The sequence below is a fragment of the Chanodichthys erythropterus genome, chromosome 10 (assembly GCF_024489055.1).
Source record: "Chanodichthys erythropterus isolate Z2021 chromosome 10, ASM2448905v1, whole genome shotgun sequence".
In the NCBI taxonomy this organism is placed as follows: Eukaryota; Metazoa; Chordata; class Actinopteri; order Cypriniformes; family Xenocyprididae; genus Chanodichthys; species Chanodichthys erythropterus.
The window spans coordinates 18,917,743-18,932,762 of record NC_090230.1 but is presented as its reverse complement, the minus strand read 5'-3'; the positions used below and the strand labels follow the sequence as shown (position 1 = coordinate 18,932,762).

The window sequence follows — 15,020 nt, the reverse complement described above, 5'->3', positions numbered from 1 at the left end:
ACAACATTATTATAATTTATTTAATTTATCACTTAGCAGAATTTTATCCAAAATGACATTAATTGTATTCAAGCTATACATTTTTCCTCAGTTCCTTTTTTTTTTTTTTTTTTGTCAGTTCAGGCTCATATTGTAGCCCACTGACAATGAGATTTTTGATATAGACAAAAAAAAAAAAAAAATCTTACAGGTTAGTAATTTTGTCAACAGCGATCAATAAAAAGAGTTGTGTCAATTGTGTCAATCATTTCGGACGCCATTCTACTTCCTGTTTGGGGCGGGATTAGTTTTGTAAACTCGCATACAATGTGAAGTGCAGCAGACCGTCAACACTGCATATCAGGTAAAATAACAGCAGTCCTGTTTTACATAGCTGAAGAAAGCGTAATCCGATTTTAACTGCACCAAATTAATGTCAGTCATTTAGATGGATAAACTTACACAACTGACTGTCTTCCACAAGTCAATGTCACGAGAGTGTTCGCTGTCATGTCTCAATGTATATGCGTTGCGCAATGAAGACTAACACTAGACAGTGATGATTATATCACTATTCACAGAACAGTATCTAAATATGTTTGCTTTAAACGATACAGCTCATCTTCAGCACTTGTCTTTATGTATCAAGCAGAGAACCAGACATAAATAACACAATGGCTGCAGATTCAACAGAGAACATCCTGACTGAAAACGATGATGATATTCTCAGGTACTCTATTCCCTTAGTGTTATTTAAAATGTGTATCTTAAGAAACTGTCGAGAAAGCACATCAAATTGACCTTTAATGTACTTGTTTTTGAGGGTGCATTAAATTTCTCCATGTTAAAAAAACGTTTTACACCCAAAGAGATCAATAGTAGGCCTACTTTTGACAAAAAAAAAAAAAAAAAAAAACATGAAAATGACAAGAAAGCTTTGTCAAAACTTGATAGGCTTGTTCAGAACACAACAAAATCATGCAGAAACATGCTTTTCTTTCTTTGAGATATGACAAATGAAAACAATATGTGCTCTAAAATTGGCTCAAATATCAAAATATGTTTGTATATTCTATAGATTTAAATATCAAACATGTTTGCATTATACATGTCTGTATATGCTATGTACTGCCTACTATTTAAAAAAATAAATAAATAAATAAAATAAAGTAATATTTGAGAACACATTATTAAATTCCCCCTGGGGTGGCAACAGTATTGGTATCACATGACCTACCAAAACTACACAATTTATCTCAGTAATTTTAAGTAACTTAAAGGATTAATTCACTTTCAAATAAACTTTTCCTGATAATTTACTCAGCCCCATGTCATCCAAGATGTTCATGTCTTTCTTTCGTCAGTCAAAAAGAAATTAAGGTTTTTGATGAAAACATTATTCTCCTTATAGTGGACTTCAAGGTGATCATTTATGTTTATAAAGCATATACAGTTGTATTTTTTTTATTTTCTTTTTTTTTTAAATGGCCGATCGTTTCGCTAGATAAGACCCTTATTCCTCGTCTGGTATCGTTTAAAGCCCTTTGAAGCTGCACTGAAACTGTCATTTTGACCTTTAACCGTTTACTTTGGTAAAGTTGGTTTTATATTCGCACATTCGGACATCCATATTCAGTAGCTTGTTAATCACACTACATTGGACATTCACAAGTAAATATGCCTTTAAAACAATACTTGCCTATTTTTATCGAATGTGAAAAATTTTGTAAGTTGACAATCGTTGGTTGTCAATATCATGTCGCTGCTTAAAATTCGCAAACATTAATTTATTGCACATTTATTGGAAAGTCTGAATTTATTAGAAGTCCGAATGTGCAAATATAAAACCAACTTTACCCAAGTCAACCGTTTGGAGTCCATTGAAGTCCACTATAAGGAGAATAATCCTGGAATGTTTTCATCAAAAACCTTAATTTCTTTTCGACTGACGAAAGAAAGATATGAACATCTTGGATGACATGGGGTGAGTCAATTATCAGGAAAATTTATTTGAAGGCGAACTAATCCTTTAATCATTGTCGACAAATTCAAAACTCAAACTGGCTTCTACATGATTTTACATCCAAGTATAGTGCGTAAAAGATGATTATCTTTGAAATCTGTTTTTCAGTCCTAATGACCTGTCAGAAGTGTTGACTGCTGGAACCAAGGAATCTCACGACAAAGCCGAGAACTCGCCTTTTGTCAAAGACTTCCTGAGGGGCCGAATCAAACGAGAACTTTTTAAGGTGAGTCAATTGTCTACGGACTCTTTTAGGTTTGGTTAAAAAAAGAGCTTGTTCTGACCTTCATGCTTGTGCTATTTTGTCATTTTATCAACTTCAGCTTGGTACAACTGCCCTGTACTATGTTTATTCTGCCATTGAGGAAGAGATTGAGAAGAATAAGGACCATCCCATGTTTGCCCCTCTATATTTCCCCTCTGAGCTTCACCGGCAAGATGCCTTGGCCAAAGACCTGGAGTATCTCTACGGTGAAGACTGGGAGAGCAAGATCTCCTGCTCGGCGGCCACGAGGCCCTACGTAGACCGCATTCACGAGGTGGGTCGCACTGACCCAGTTCTTTTGGTTGCGCACTCTTGGACCCGCTACATGGGTGACCTATCAGGAGGCCAGATTCTAAAGAAAGTGGCTCAGCGGGCCCTGAAACTGCCCCCTACTGGTGAGGGATTGAACTTCTACCATTTTGAGGGCATCCACAACCCCACGGCCTTCAAGAGGCTGTACCGCAGTCGGATGAACGAGCTGGAAGTGGATGCTGAGACCAAAGAGAAGCTGCTAGACGAAGCCAACCTGGCTTTTAAATTTAATTTGGACGTAAGAGGATGATCAAATACTGTTTTGTTTTATTGGTCCAGATCTTTTAGATAATGTGATGTGCATCTATGTAAATAAATACATACATTTTTCCATGTTCTTTGCTTTTCCGTTTCAGGTGTTCACAGAGTTGCAGGAGATTGGGAAAGACATAAAGGAGGAAGTGCAGGACATTGGCTTCCCTGCACATGGGGATATGGGTGGAGACATCAGTAAATGTCCCTATTATGCAGCCAAAATGGGTGAGGAAGTTATTGGCGGCAAAAACATATCAATGTATAGTTTTATATTATGTATATATTTAGAAATGTTTTGTTATTTTCACTGAAATGCTTACCTCCTTGTCTGTCTAGCGGTGAGCGGAAACACAGCATACGCTTGTCAGTTCGCCAAGATGCTGCTTCGACAATCAACAGTACAGGTGATTCTGGCCACATGGGTTGCTGCTGTTGCCGGATTGGCTGCCTGGTATCTCATGTGATCACCTTTGCCCCAATCAGAAATGAAAACTGGAAACTGCTTGGCTTCAAGCTAGGATATAAATGTTTAAAGACCTTAACTAGACCCTCAGTCTATACAACATATTTGTATTAAATACAATGCAAGTTTTTAGTCATACTGAGAAAGGGAAAATGAAGTTCTTTATCCTGTTTTCACTCTTAGTCGAGAGTGTTAGCACACTTTTAAGGGCATGCAAGAAGTAAAGGCATTGAAGTTGCTTAAAATGAAACATTTTAATGTAAGAACTGTATCTTTGCTGTTGCACAGTTTCATTGAAAATATATTCAGGTACATCACTGTGGTGCAGTGAATGATTCCTAAGAATGATGTCTGACCAGATTTCTAGGTCCATGTTTTCCCAAATCATGGAAATGCAGAGGAGACTTAGACTCAGCTTTATTGTCCCATTTAGGGAAACTGATTACAGCAAGAACCACATCCATGTACATATCAAATAAACCATTACTTCCACAAAATCAATAAAATTGTTCAAAATGCACATTAAAATACCAGACTCTATGCTTAATTCAAACATTTTGTATACTGCACACACTTTCCTCCAGGCCAGAACAGTTAAGTAGATTAAAGGACTTTAAAATGAAAATTACCTCATGATTTACTCACCTTTACTTGATCGCTTCACTTCAGAAGGCCTTTATTAACCCCCTGGAGCCATGTGGAGTACGCTTATGATGGATCGATGTACTTTTTTGAGGTTCACACAGGTGGTTTACGTGCACTGCCATTATAAAGCTTAGGAGCATCGGGGTGATTATTAATATAACTCAGATTGTGTTCGTCTGAAAGAAGAAAGTCATATAAACCTAGGATGGCTTGAGGGCGAGTAAATCATGGGGTAATTTACATTTTAAAGTGAACAAATCCTTCAGTGGCCAGTCACAAATTAATCTTTAGTGCAACTAGGTGGGCCCCAACTGGACAGTATGCGCAAAACCCAGCTTGGTCCCCAGTTTTAAGATTTATGTAGGCACTACAAGGTGACTACATGGGTTGTAAGTGGGTTTGTCCACGGCTTCCATGTTGGCCCCGTGCCAATCGCCCATGCGGGTTTTATATAAAAATATTTTACTGGGCCCATATGGTTTCCAGCTCAATGTGGGACCACAAAGTTTTTTTAATGCCTGAAATAAGGTCTATGGTTAACACAAGCTCAGGATATTTTCATGATTTATTCTACACCATAAAGTAAAAATACCCCAATCATGATTGTTTTAAGCTTTTATGTGTTTTGAAAAGGCTGGTAGCTAAACAGTTAAAGGGTTAGTTCACCCAAAAATGAAAATAATGTCATTTATTACTCACCCTCATGTCGATCCACACCCGTAAGACCTTCATTCATCTTCAGAACACAAATTAAGATAATGTTGATTAAATCCGATGGCTCACTGAGGCCTCTACTGAGAACAAAGCCATTAAAACTCTTAAGGTCCATAAAGGTACTAAAACATACTTGAATCAGTTCATTTTAGTTCAGTCATTCTATCTTAATATTATAAAGCGATAAGAATACTTTTTTTTGCGCCAAAAAAATAAAATAACGACTTTTCAACAATATCTATGTGGGCCGATTTCAAAACACTGCTTCAGACCAAGTCACGTGATTCAAAGTCCCTTTAAGACCAGTCATTTCACTCGGCGGCCATCTTTGAAACGCCTCTCGGGCATCCTGGGCATCATGCAATCTCTTTGAATGGGGAAACATCAAATTCTTCAAAACTGTTCGCCAACCTTACGATAAATTTCATATTTGAAATCACCAATGAAATCTAACAACAACCGGCTCATAAATTTAGTTTCTAAATGCTCGAATCATGACAAAAAACTGTATTTTTCAGTCTGGATCAAGCTAATGCGCATGCGCAGACCTAAATGCGCGTCTCTTCGGAGGCGCACGTCTGACTGTTTCTATAGAAACCGGTGATTCTAACGGCCGCTGAAGTGATGCGATGACTTTACCAGTCGGCGATTGGCTCTTATTTAGAAGGCGGGACTTATTCCGCCATATTGCGCGTTTCACTTTCTCCCATTCAAAACAATACGAGTGACACGTCTTGTGTTAATCTATAGTCTTTGACGTGATTTCAGCAGTTTAGCCCTTTGATAGGAGAACCGAATCACTAATTCAATACAAAAGATTCATAAAGCTCAGAAGCTTCATGAAGCAGTGTTTTGAAATCAGCCCATATAGATATTGTTGAAAAGTCGCTATTTTTTTTTTTTTGGCACACAAAAGGTTTCTCGTCACTTTATAATATTAATATTGAACCACTGTACTCACATGAACTGTTTCAAATATGTTTTAATTACCTTTATGGACCTTGAGAATTTGAATGGCTTTGCTCTCAATAGAGGCCTCACTGAGCCATCGGATTTCATCAACAATATCTTCATTTCTGTTTGGAAGATTAACGAAGGTCTTACGGGTGTGGAATGACATGAGGGTGAGTAATAAATGACATTATTTTAATTTTTGTGTGAACTAAGCCTTTAACATTACACATTTAAACGTCATCACGTCAAACAGGTAAACTGATCTACTCACTAGTTGCTTTCACAGCCTCTTTGTGTTTGTACTCGCACTCTTGCAAACTATTCCAACTCAAAACTTCCAACTTGTAACTTAGATTGGAAGAGTTTTTGGAAGCTTAGTGATCGTGACATTGAAGTCATGTGACTCTGCTGTATTTCGTTTATAGCATAACTATCATTTTTAATTCTGGAATGGTGAGTGTATTTAGACTTTGTGTTCAAGTTATGTTCATTTTTTGATTAAAAAAATAAAAAAAAATAATTGGACACAGAGCTTATTTTCAGCAGTAATACAAAAGCCAATAAAAAAAATCCTATTGGCTTTTTTTGTCAAGGAAACCAGGGTGATGCGAAGTTTTGGGTTTGGCCTACAAAAATATGTCATAACTGCAGCACTCACCGCAGTTATCATTTTTCATTAATTATGTGAGATAAAATCAATAACACATCTTTATTTGTCAGTTTTCGATTAGAAAACAAAATCCAAGGGCGTATGACATGACATTAAATAACACACATAAATTCATGACAAACTCCCGAAAACCTTCTCAAATGCATTTTTGTCCACCACCCGCCCCAGTCTGGTAGAGAAGTACATCGTATCAGAACTGCTGTAGCGCTTTAAACGAAGGATCGGTTCTCCTTTGGTGTCCCCTGAATCTCCCAGAGTCAGGACATCAGACACAGGCATGTATACGTCTCGTCTGTGACCCCAGAAGCTCAGGTGGGACACCTTTAAGATGGTCTGCGATGAATCCAGATACATCATGCCAACCACTCTTCTGACATAGTGGCTTATGGAGTACAGCATGATGCCAGCAAACACTGCTATGCCTGTGGTGTAACTCATCAGCATTCCCGAGGCCTGTCCCTGCAGGTAGAGGTAATACACAGAGGGCAGTAAGACGACAGTGATGCCCGTCTGCATCAGTTTGAGTCTTGAAAGAGCTCGCAGACCTTTGATAGCAGGGAAAGCATAAATTAGATTGTATTTCCTTGATGCAAAGTCAGAGCAGAATGACACAGGTTGAATCTGCACGGTGCGTGAGACTATAAAGGGCATCCGTCGACCCACGTGTGCCAGGTGTCCGCTGTAATGCACGTGAGCTTGTGAAATGAGTCCTGCATGATGACCCCGGCACCCATGTAGAGGAAGACGGGAAATGCGGATTAAGCGTGCTGGCATTGTCTGAGGAGACAGTAACCATGGCAACAATAGTTGTAATTAGTACATCGACTAAAATTAACTTAACTTTGTTAATATAGCTCACTTGCTTAAAAATATAAAGTTTATTTTTACTGATAAAATTAAAGAAGGAAAATCCTGTGAACTCAGATTGGTGTTATAGGCTTCTAATATATGATAATGACAGAGAAATACACCAAAAACGGCCACAATAATTCAATAAAATGTACTATTAGTAACAATTTGTGCTGTTTTGAAGGCACTTACCATCTCTACACAAGTTCAGTGCATCTCGCAGTGCTTCTGTGAAGCTGGACATAATAGAAAGTTATGCCACTTCAAAATAAAAGTCCTTGAGGTTTTTTTTTTATTGCTATACGATATTTTTATTTTAACTTGTCAAATTTAAAACTGGTACAATATAACATTAAGCTAATATTAAACGTTTTTTTGTTGCTTCGTTTTTTTTGTGATTTTTTCTTATATAAACCAAAATCCTTTACGTACATGTACGTTTATGTCTTACTCAAGATGATAAAAGTATGTCAAGGGAAATCCTTGAGTCACTTTGGAGGACATTTGTTGCCGTAGTCTAGGCAGCTGAGACATAATAATGACAAATAAAATACACCACACAAATAGTCAAAATAATATAATAAAATGTATTACATTAACAATTTATGCAGTTTTGATATCACTTATCTCCACAAAAGTTCATTTCATCGCACACATAGACTGTAAAAAAAGATGGACGACGCGACGTCGCTTCCTTCCATTGTAATGAACTGAAGCCAAAATGGCCGACCGAATGGGCGCTGACATGTTACGCAATACGTAAGTTTGGAGCCTGGGCATGCGCAGAAGGAACCGTCAGTGGAGCCGGAGGCGGAGTCGCGATATCAAACTTCCGCCCAGACGACTGCGTCATCATTCATGTATTTTAAATAGACTATAAAAATTATATACAATTTAAAATTCTACCTATAAAATAATAGGCTATTCTATTTCTAGAGCAATAATACTTTTAAAACAGCAAATTCAGTAGATAAAATCAATATAATATGCCACTAGAAACAACTCTAAATCGTCAGAAACGGTCCTGCCATTTTAAATCAAGTTCAACTAATGTTACAGGAGATCGATTGCTGTAATTAGAGTAAGCTATCATTAGTTTTGTCCTGCTAATTATTATTTTATACCCATAAAAATAATAAGTAACTGCCAGATAACGATCACCTGCTTTTTCCCGACATTGTTAACATTAGGTGTGTTATCTTAACTAATAACATTTATTAATTAGCTTATAACACCCATATTTAATGTTACAGAAAAAGGTTCAGTGATCCGTCAGATCCTGTAGGTCGGTTAGTACAGTTTACTGCTGAACAACTCATTTTGTTGGTGTTAAATAACAAAGAAATCGAAAATTAACAGTTAGTTAATACATCTTCAATCTCCCCTCGAAGCTCCGACAGTCCTCAGACAAGCTGAGCTGTCAATCAAGTTCGAATCATGACGACACGCCCCGTTTTTATAGCATCAAATTGCTAGCTAAAATCTAAATCATCACAAAAACGAACAATTGAATATATATCAGTGTGATAACAACTACCTTAAATGACCAAAACCATTTTTCATAAAGTTTTATTTGAAGCAGAATTTATTTTTAAGTTTTCACTGAAGTCTCATTCGACTGCATTGAGAGGGCGGTGTTTATGACCTGTACTGCATCCAGCCTCCAGGGGGCGATCAAAGAGCCCGTGGCTTCACTTTTCAGAACGTATGAGACACACCCGATCGCACAGTGCTGCTGTGAACATATGCACTTCAAAATAAAAGTCATTCGTTTTTTTTTAATCGCAATAAAATAATTGTATATAAACTTGTCAAATGCAAAAAAAAAAAAAAAAACAACAACAACAACAACAAAAAAAAAAACGAATAAACAAATAATAAGAAACTGTTGTCTTTATGTTTTTGCTAAATGTATAGTCGTCAACCAAAAATCATTTGCGCACGGGGACTTTTATGTCTTAGTCGAGTTATCAGTTTCTATTGTAGGAAGTGTCCACCACGGCATCGCATGGACAGTTATTATTTTAGATATCTTTCGCGCTTTACTCGTAAAGCAGGTTAAACAGGTTATCCACACGCAGTGTAAATGAAATGCATTTATTTAGGATGTCTTTAATATCATTTGATGTTCTTTACTGTGATGAGGTCAGGAGTCACGCGCGCACTTTCGCGATGTATTCGTGATGTCATCAATACATTTTCATGACAGATCATTAATGCAAGCAGGTTTCTGACACACAGCTGTGTGGCAATGAATGACTCAAGACTGAACACTCCTGTGTCAACATTTTGAAGACACTCGCTCGCTATGCGGATTTTATCTTATCGTTCGAGCAGAGTCTTTGATTAGTTGCAGAATTAGCTCTTGTTTTGGGGTTTGTAGGTTCTTTTCCTCATCATGCTTCAGTTGGGAGATGGGCTCACACTATTCTCTACTGTCTTCATCGTGGTTCTGGTGGGAACCAGAAGCGCCGTCTGGCCCACGGTGCTCACGGCCTCTCTCTACCTCTTTCTGGTGATGTTTCGGTTTCCCCAGGTGCCCTCCAGCCGGGCCAGACAGGTGCTGCGGCCCGGGGCTAGAGCGTCGTCGAACGGCGTGTCAGCGGTGGCTCACCGCGGTGGTGGACACGACGCTCCCGAGAACACCATAGCTGCTATACGGATGGTGAGCACATTAATTTCTGTTTAATGCTTAAGTTTCCCCCCATTTAATTTAAAGTCTCTATGCTTATTTTTAAAGGCCATACATAAAGTGATATTGTACAGGTAGGCTGATGTCCTAAGAAAACACCTGTGTCACATCATCGACAGCGTGAACGAATTGAGTCTTTTTTTACAGTCTATGAGTCGGAACTTTTTAATGTATTGGTTCAAACTAATTTTTTGTTTGTTTTTTTGTTTTTTAACGAATTAATTAAAAGGTAGGGTAGGCATTTTCGGAGAGGCTAGAGGCTATGCTCGTGACGTCACCGTCGGCCAGGGTTGCCAGGTTTTCACTACAAAACCCGTCCAATTACTCCTCAAAACTAGCCCAAAATTAGCCCAGTGGCACTTCAGTGGGGTCCTATGGTAAAACTCGCCTTCCGGGGGGTAAAATTAGCGTTTTTGGCGGGGATCCCCTGGTTAAATTCGCATTCCATGGACTAAATATCACGTTATTTTGGGTCGATTCAACCCACGGCAACAGTGTAAAAGTAGCCCAATAGAGTACCCCCGGGATGACGTGTTTTTGTAGGCCAACCTGGAAGTTAGCGGCGCACGGGTTCCCAAGATCGGAAGCCTATGCATTTTTCCCATAGACTTTTGGAAAATTGCTAAAAATAAGCTCTGTGTTTAACAAAGGGTTATGACACTTACACGTTTTGTCTATCAAGATAATCTTTACAAGTTAACACAACATACATTTTGAAGCCTAAATAAAGTCATCAGATATAAAAGGCTAAAAGTAGGCTTTAAACGGACTACAGCACACCATGGTCGCGGATCAACGTCGTCACCACCAAGCGTCCTCAAACATTATTAAAAAAACAATTTTATTTAAAAACATGCTCGCCGATTATGATCTGCGCTGTGTATGAATACTTATCCACTTTCTCATGGGAAATGCTGTCCAAATGTTCTGTTTGTCATGATGACGTCTAAAGTCCCCGCCAAAGGAAGCAGTCCCTTTTAGCAACTTGTTAGCAACTGCCGATTTTAAGGCACAATAAAGGTTTAAAAAGTCACAAGTGGGTTATAACTGGTGTGTTTTATGTCATAGATCAAAACATGAAAATATTTAGAGACTTTGTTAACCACAGATCTTATTTCAGGTGATTTAACAAAAACCTGTTCAAAAAACCCCATAGACTTTAGGGCGATGGAATTGGAAGTCCTAAAATGCTAACTCACTTCCGGGTTTTGCCTACAAAAACAGGTCATCCCTGAGGTACTCGGCCGTTGTGAATGCGGTTATGCCCACTGAGTGGTTTTCTGCATGAATGCTGCGATAAACATCCAAAACAGGAAAGAGCTTTGCGATTAGACATGAAATCTGAGGTATATTTTTACAGACGTCCGCGAGGGTCTGCCGGCAATACTTTCGTTTTGTTCTTTGTTTATTTTGAATTAAAGTTTTGTTGAACGTTCGAAAGTAATGCGTCCGCGAGTGTCTGCCGGCCACACAAACGTAATAAAATATAGTCCAGGCCTGGTCCTCTCTCGTCCTTCACGGTCGTCGCTCCTCCTTTTATGCCTCCGGAGCTCCTCCGTGACAGACTCAAGGCCGGTGCACCTCCCAGGTGATGCTCGTTTTCACTTGCCTACTCTACATTTAAAGCGGTTCATTGACAGAAAACAAAAAATCATCTCTTTTGAATATGTTTGACTTTGCAATGCAAATAAGTATAGATTTAGATTAAAACTGGTAACATTTATGCATCAGAAGTGACTTACAATAGAGGAGCAGAACCAGCAAACAATATTCGCAGTTTATATTGTCACATTTATTGGAAAGCTATATTACAAAACAAGCTAGAGCAGATGAGACCTGTGCCTTGTGTTTTCAAACACAAAAACGCTTTCTGTGTGAATGGCCCCTTAGCCAATCAGATAACTTGAAGTTGACTCTCTGCCAATGAATGAATGAGGAGGCGGGGTTAACCAATTGTTTGTATTTTTATATTCTTTTACTGCACTTTGACTATTATATATCTGCTTTCATGCACATGTGATCAGCATCACATGCTCAACCGCAGAAGCTCATTTCTTGTATTACACATTGTGAAAGCATTGCGATAACTATGGTTTTCCTCAATCTACAGATCTAAGCACTGGTTTCTTCCTCTTTAAATGACTCTAATTTGTAACTGAAAGGCAAGTGAGAATGGAGCCACGGGTGTGGAGCTGGACCTGGAGTTCACCGCTGATGGAGTTCCCATACTGATGCACGACGACACCGTAGACCGAACCACAAACGGATCGGGACCACTGAGCAAGATACTCTTCTCTGAACTGCGCAAACTAGACGCAGCCGCCAAACATCGATTCAGGTTAGCTGGGAAGAACGACAGACTTGTTTCAAACATAGAGTATAAATGAGCAAGACCAACTTGAAGACAGCAGGTGGTATGTTTTTGTTGGTTGCCGAGCAGTGACCGTTTCCGAGGTGAGAACGTTCCGACGCTGCAGGAGGCTGTAGAGGAATGCATCAAGCGCCAGTTGACCATCTACTTTGATGTCAAAGGTCATCCAGATGAGGTACTGTCGCAACTTACATTGCTCTGCATGAGTACATTGTTAGTGGAGCTTATTGATTTAATGATTCCTGCATCAGGAGACCAGAATGGTAATGCTTTCATGTTGTTATCTGTTGTTCATAGGCAGCTGCTGCACTGAAAGAATTATTTCGGAAGTATCCAGTGCTCTACAACACAAGTATCGTCTGCTCATTTGAGCCCAAAGTCATCTATAGGGTAACATAATTCAGTTTATTTGCTTCTGATGGGACTTGAATTTCTTCTTAGAACATTTTTTAGACTGAGATCACCTCTTTTTCAGATGAGGCAGGCGGATCCTAATGTGGTGACCGCACTGACCCATCGGCCGTGGAGTCTGAGTAATTTTGGCGATGGGACGCCGCGGTTCTCATCCGCGTGGAAACACCACTGGATGCAGGTGTTGGATGTGCTCCTCGACTGGGCCCATCATCACCTTCTGTGGAACCTGTGCGGAGTCTCTGCCTTCCTGGTGCAGAAGAACTTCATCTCGCCGTGAGTCATTATCTCATTTCCAAAACTGGTCATTTCATTTTATATAATTATTGTGAAGCCATGTCATTATGTGCATTACACTACTGTAAAGTCTTTAACACACCTACCACAGGTCCTGAAATAAACTGCAACATTCACAGTAAAGCAACCACTGTATATAACCCAGCCGCGGCTCGTCTGTGAGGGCAGGTGTGGCAGAGCAACCACCAAAATATTCATCCAAAACATAGACCTCTATATAAACTGGGCCAATAATAATTTGTAAATGTCTTCAGAATTCTGCAACAAATATTTTTCAGATTTTCAAGACTTTTTTTAAGTCGTAAAGTGAGCGGAAAATATTCAAATTTAAAGGATTAGTTCACTTTCAAATAAACTTTTCCTGATAATTTACTCACCCCCATGTCATTCAAGATGTTCATGCTTTCTTTCTTCAGTCGAAAAGAAATTGTTTTTGATGAAAACATTCCAGGATTTTTCTCCTTATAGTGGACTTCAATGGCCTCCAAACGGTTGAAGGTCAAAATGACAGTTTCAGTGCAGCTTCAAAGGGCTTTAAACGATACCAGACGAGGAATAAGGGTCTTATCTAGTGAAACAATCAGTTATTTTCGAAAAAAATATAAATGTATATGCTTTATATAAACAAATGATTGCCTTCCAAGTGCTTCTGCCAAAACCGGACTTTCTTATTCTTCAAAAAGCTTATGCTGTATGCGATCGTTTCGCTAGATAAGACCCTTATTCCTCGTCTGGTATCGTTTAAAGCCCTTTGAAGCTGCACTGAAACTGTAATTTTGACTTTCAACCGTTTGGAGGCCATTGAAGTCCATTATAAGGAGAATAATCCTGGAATGTTTTCATCAAAAACCTTAATTTCTTTTCGACTGAAGAAAGAAAGACATGAACATCTTGGATGACATGGGGGTGAGTAAATTATCAGGAAAATTTTACTTGAAAATTGAACTAATCCTTTAACGTATGGCTTCAGTAGGCAAGTATTTTTATCAGGGCCTAAAATCACCAAAATACAAGTAAATGAGTAAATATTCATTGGCGAGTATATGAAACATTCACCACAGCACTTATGTCATGCATTTAACCAAAAAACAGTCATCTGAAAATGAATCTGTGTATCTAAACATCAGCGCTGTCTACAGTGTGTATTACACTTTGAGAAGGTCACTGTGTTTTCTTTCATCAGGGACTATGTGCAATACTGGGCAGCCCGAGGTGTGGAGGTGGTGAGCTGGACGGTGAACACGGCTGTAGAGAAGCAGTACTACCAGCAGCTACTGAAGGTCAACTACATCACCGACAGTCTCGTAGAAGACTGTGAACCTCACTACTGAAACGACACAATGTACAATCATAAGATTAGGCCTTTTATAATTCGACCAACTAATCTCTATTGTCCTTTACTCAAAATATCACAATATGTATCTGTATTGAATTGCTTTGATTTAGGCAGCATGCATTAGAGACAAATTTACAGGGTAAAAAAAAAAAGTGTTATGTGCAATTTACAATATGGGAGATGTAAATATCATATGTTCGAATGTACTGTACACACCCACTCAGGTGAGCCAAATTATGACTATATAGATTTTATTACATAATTCATTTGATGCAATTACAATTTTAATGCCGATATTCAATGAAGAAGGTCATCTTTTGAAGTTTATTTAATAAGCCTGCTTTTCTTTTAATTCGTGTGGAAACTGCATTGAAAAAAATTGCTGTGCTACTGAATATTCAGTCTACTGTACGGCTTCTCGCTCATTCATGACATGAGTTGTGCATACCTTGGTATTTAGGTTTGTTTCATGTTTGAGTATTAATAACTAATGGAACAGGTTACGTTTAAAATAACACATCTATAATTATATATTCTAAATAGGAGGAAAGAAATTTATAAGCAATAACAGTGGTCTTGATCTGAGGTCAGTTCTCAGGCAGCTACTAAATGCCAACCTTATGTTGGACACGGAAATACTAATTCAGGATTATTTGAAAGTGGCATGTTTATCTGTTTTCTCTGATGATTACAATAAAATAAAATGATTAAATTCTTAATTAGGAGTCATTTTGTCCCACAAGCAGGGATACAAACAGATAAAGGGGAAAAAGGTGAGAACATT

General features: G+C 38.5%; 3 protein-coding genes across 4 annotated transcripts; 2 read left to right on the top strand and 1 right to left on the bottom strand.

The window, feature by feature from the left end:
- Positions 1-261: 261 nt before the first annotated feature.
- Positions 262-3,813, top strand: hmox2a (heme oxygenase 2a). Of its 2 annotated transcripts, none has more exons than XM_067398765.1 (6): positions 262-343; positions 632-709; positions 2,111-2,228; positions 2,326-2,817; positions 2,936-3,059; positions 3,171-3,813. In XM_067398765.1, exons 2-6 carry the CDS (start codon positions 654-656, stop codon positions 3,296-3,298), a joined length of 918 nt encoding a protein of 305 aa, XP_067254866.1. In that variant the 5' UTR covers positions 262-343; positions 632-653; the 3' UTR covers positions 3,299-3,813. The 2 variants fall into 2 exon arrangements, with proteins under 2 accessions (XP_067254866.1, XP_067254867.1); XM_067398766.1 differs by having other exon boundaries at positions 279-343; positions 629-709.
- A 2,510-nt stretch (positions 3,814-6,323) lies between these two features.
- On the bottom strand, positions 6,324-7,822 carry tmem186 (transmembrane protein 186). Its single transcript, XM_067398764.1, has 3 exons — positions 7,724-7,822; positions 7,322-7,365; positions 6,324-7,057 (listed from the first exon to the last, which is right to left on the bottom strand). Exons 2-3 carry the CDS (start codon positions 7,322-7,324, stop codon positions 6,392-6,394), a joined length of 669 nt encoding a protein of 222 aa, XP_067254865.1. The 5' UTR covers positions 7,325-7,365; positions 7,724-7,822; the 3' UTR covers positions 6,324-6,391.
- A 1,290-nt stretch (positions 7,823-9,112) lies between these two features.
- On the top strand, positions 9,113-14,948 carry gde1 (glycerophosphodiester phosphodiesterase 1). The gene is made up of 6 exons (XM_067396376.1): positions 9,113-9,794; positions 11,984-12,159; positions 12,262-12,367; positions 12,490-12,582; positions 12,668-12,879; positions 14,084-14,948. Exons 1-6 carry the CDS (start codon positions 9,528-9,530, stop codon positions 14,229-14,231), a joined length of 1,002 nt encoding a protein of 333 aa, XP_067252477.1. The 5' UTR covers positions 9,113-9,527; the 3' UTR covers positions 14,232-14,948.
- Positions 14,949-15,020: the final 72 nt, after the last annotated feature.

Coding starts and splice junctions, on each gene's coding strand:
- hmox2a (XM_067398765.1), top strand. CDS start 654: ATGGCTGCAGATTCAACAGAGAACATCCTGACTGAAAACGATGATGAT. Junction 2,818..2,935: donor CTTTTAAATTTAATTTGGAC/GTAAGAGGATGA, acceptor TTTCCGTTTCAG/GTGTTCACAGAGTTGCAGGA. Junction 3,060..3,170: donor CTATTATGCAGCCAAAATGG/GTGAGGAAGTTA, acceptor TTGTCTGTCTAG/CGGTGAGCGGAAACACAGCA.
- gde1 (XM_067396376.1), top strand. CDS start 9,528: ATGCTTCAGTTGGGAGATGGGCTCACACTATTCTCTACTGTCTTCATC. Junction 12,368..12,489: donor TCAAAGGTCATCCAGATGAG/GTACTGTCGCAA, acceptor TGTTGTTCATAG/GCAGCTGCTGCACTGAAAGA. Junction 12,583..12,667: donor AGCCCAAAGTCATCTATAGG/GTAACATAATTC, acceptor CCTCTTTTTCAG/ATGAGGCAGGCGGATCCTAA.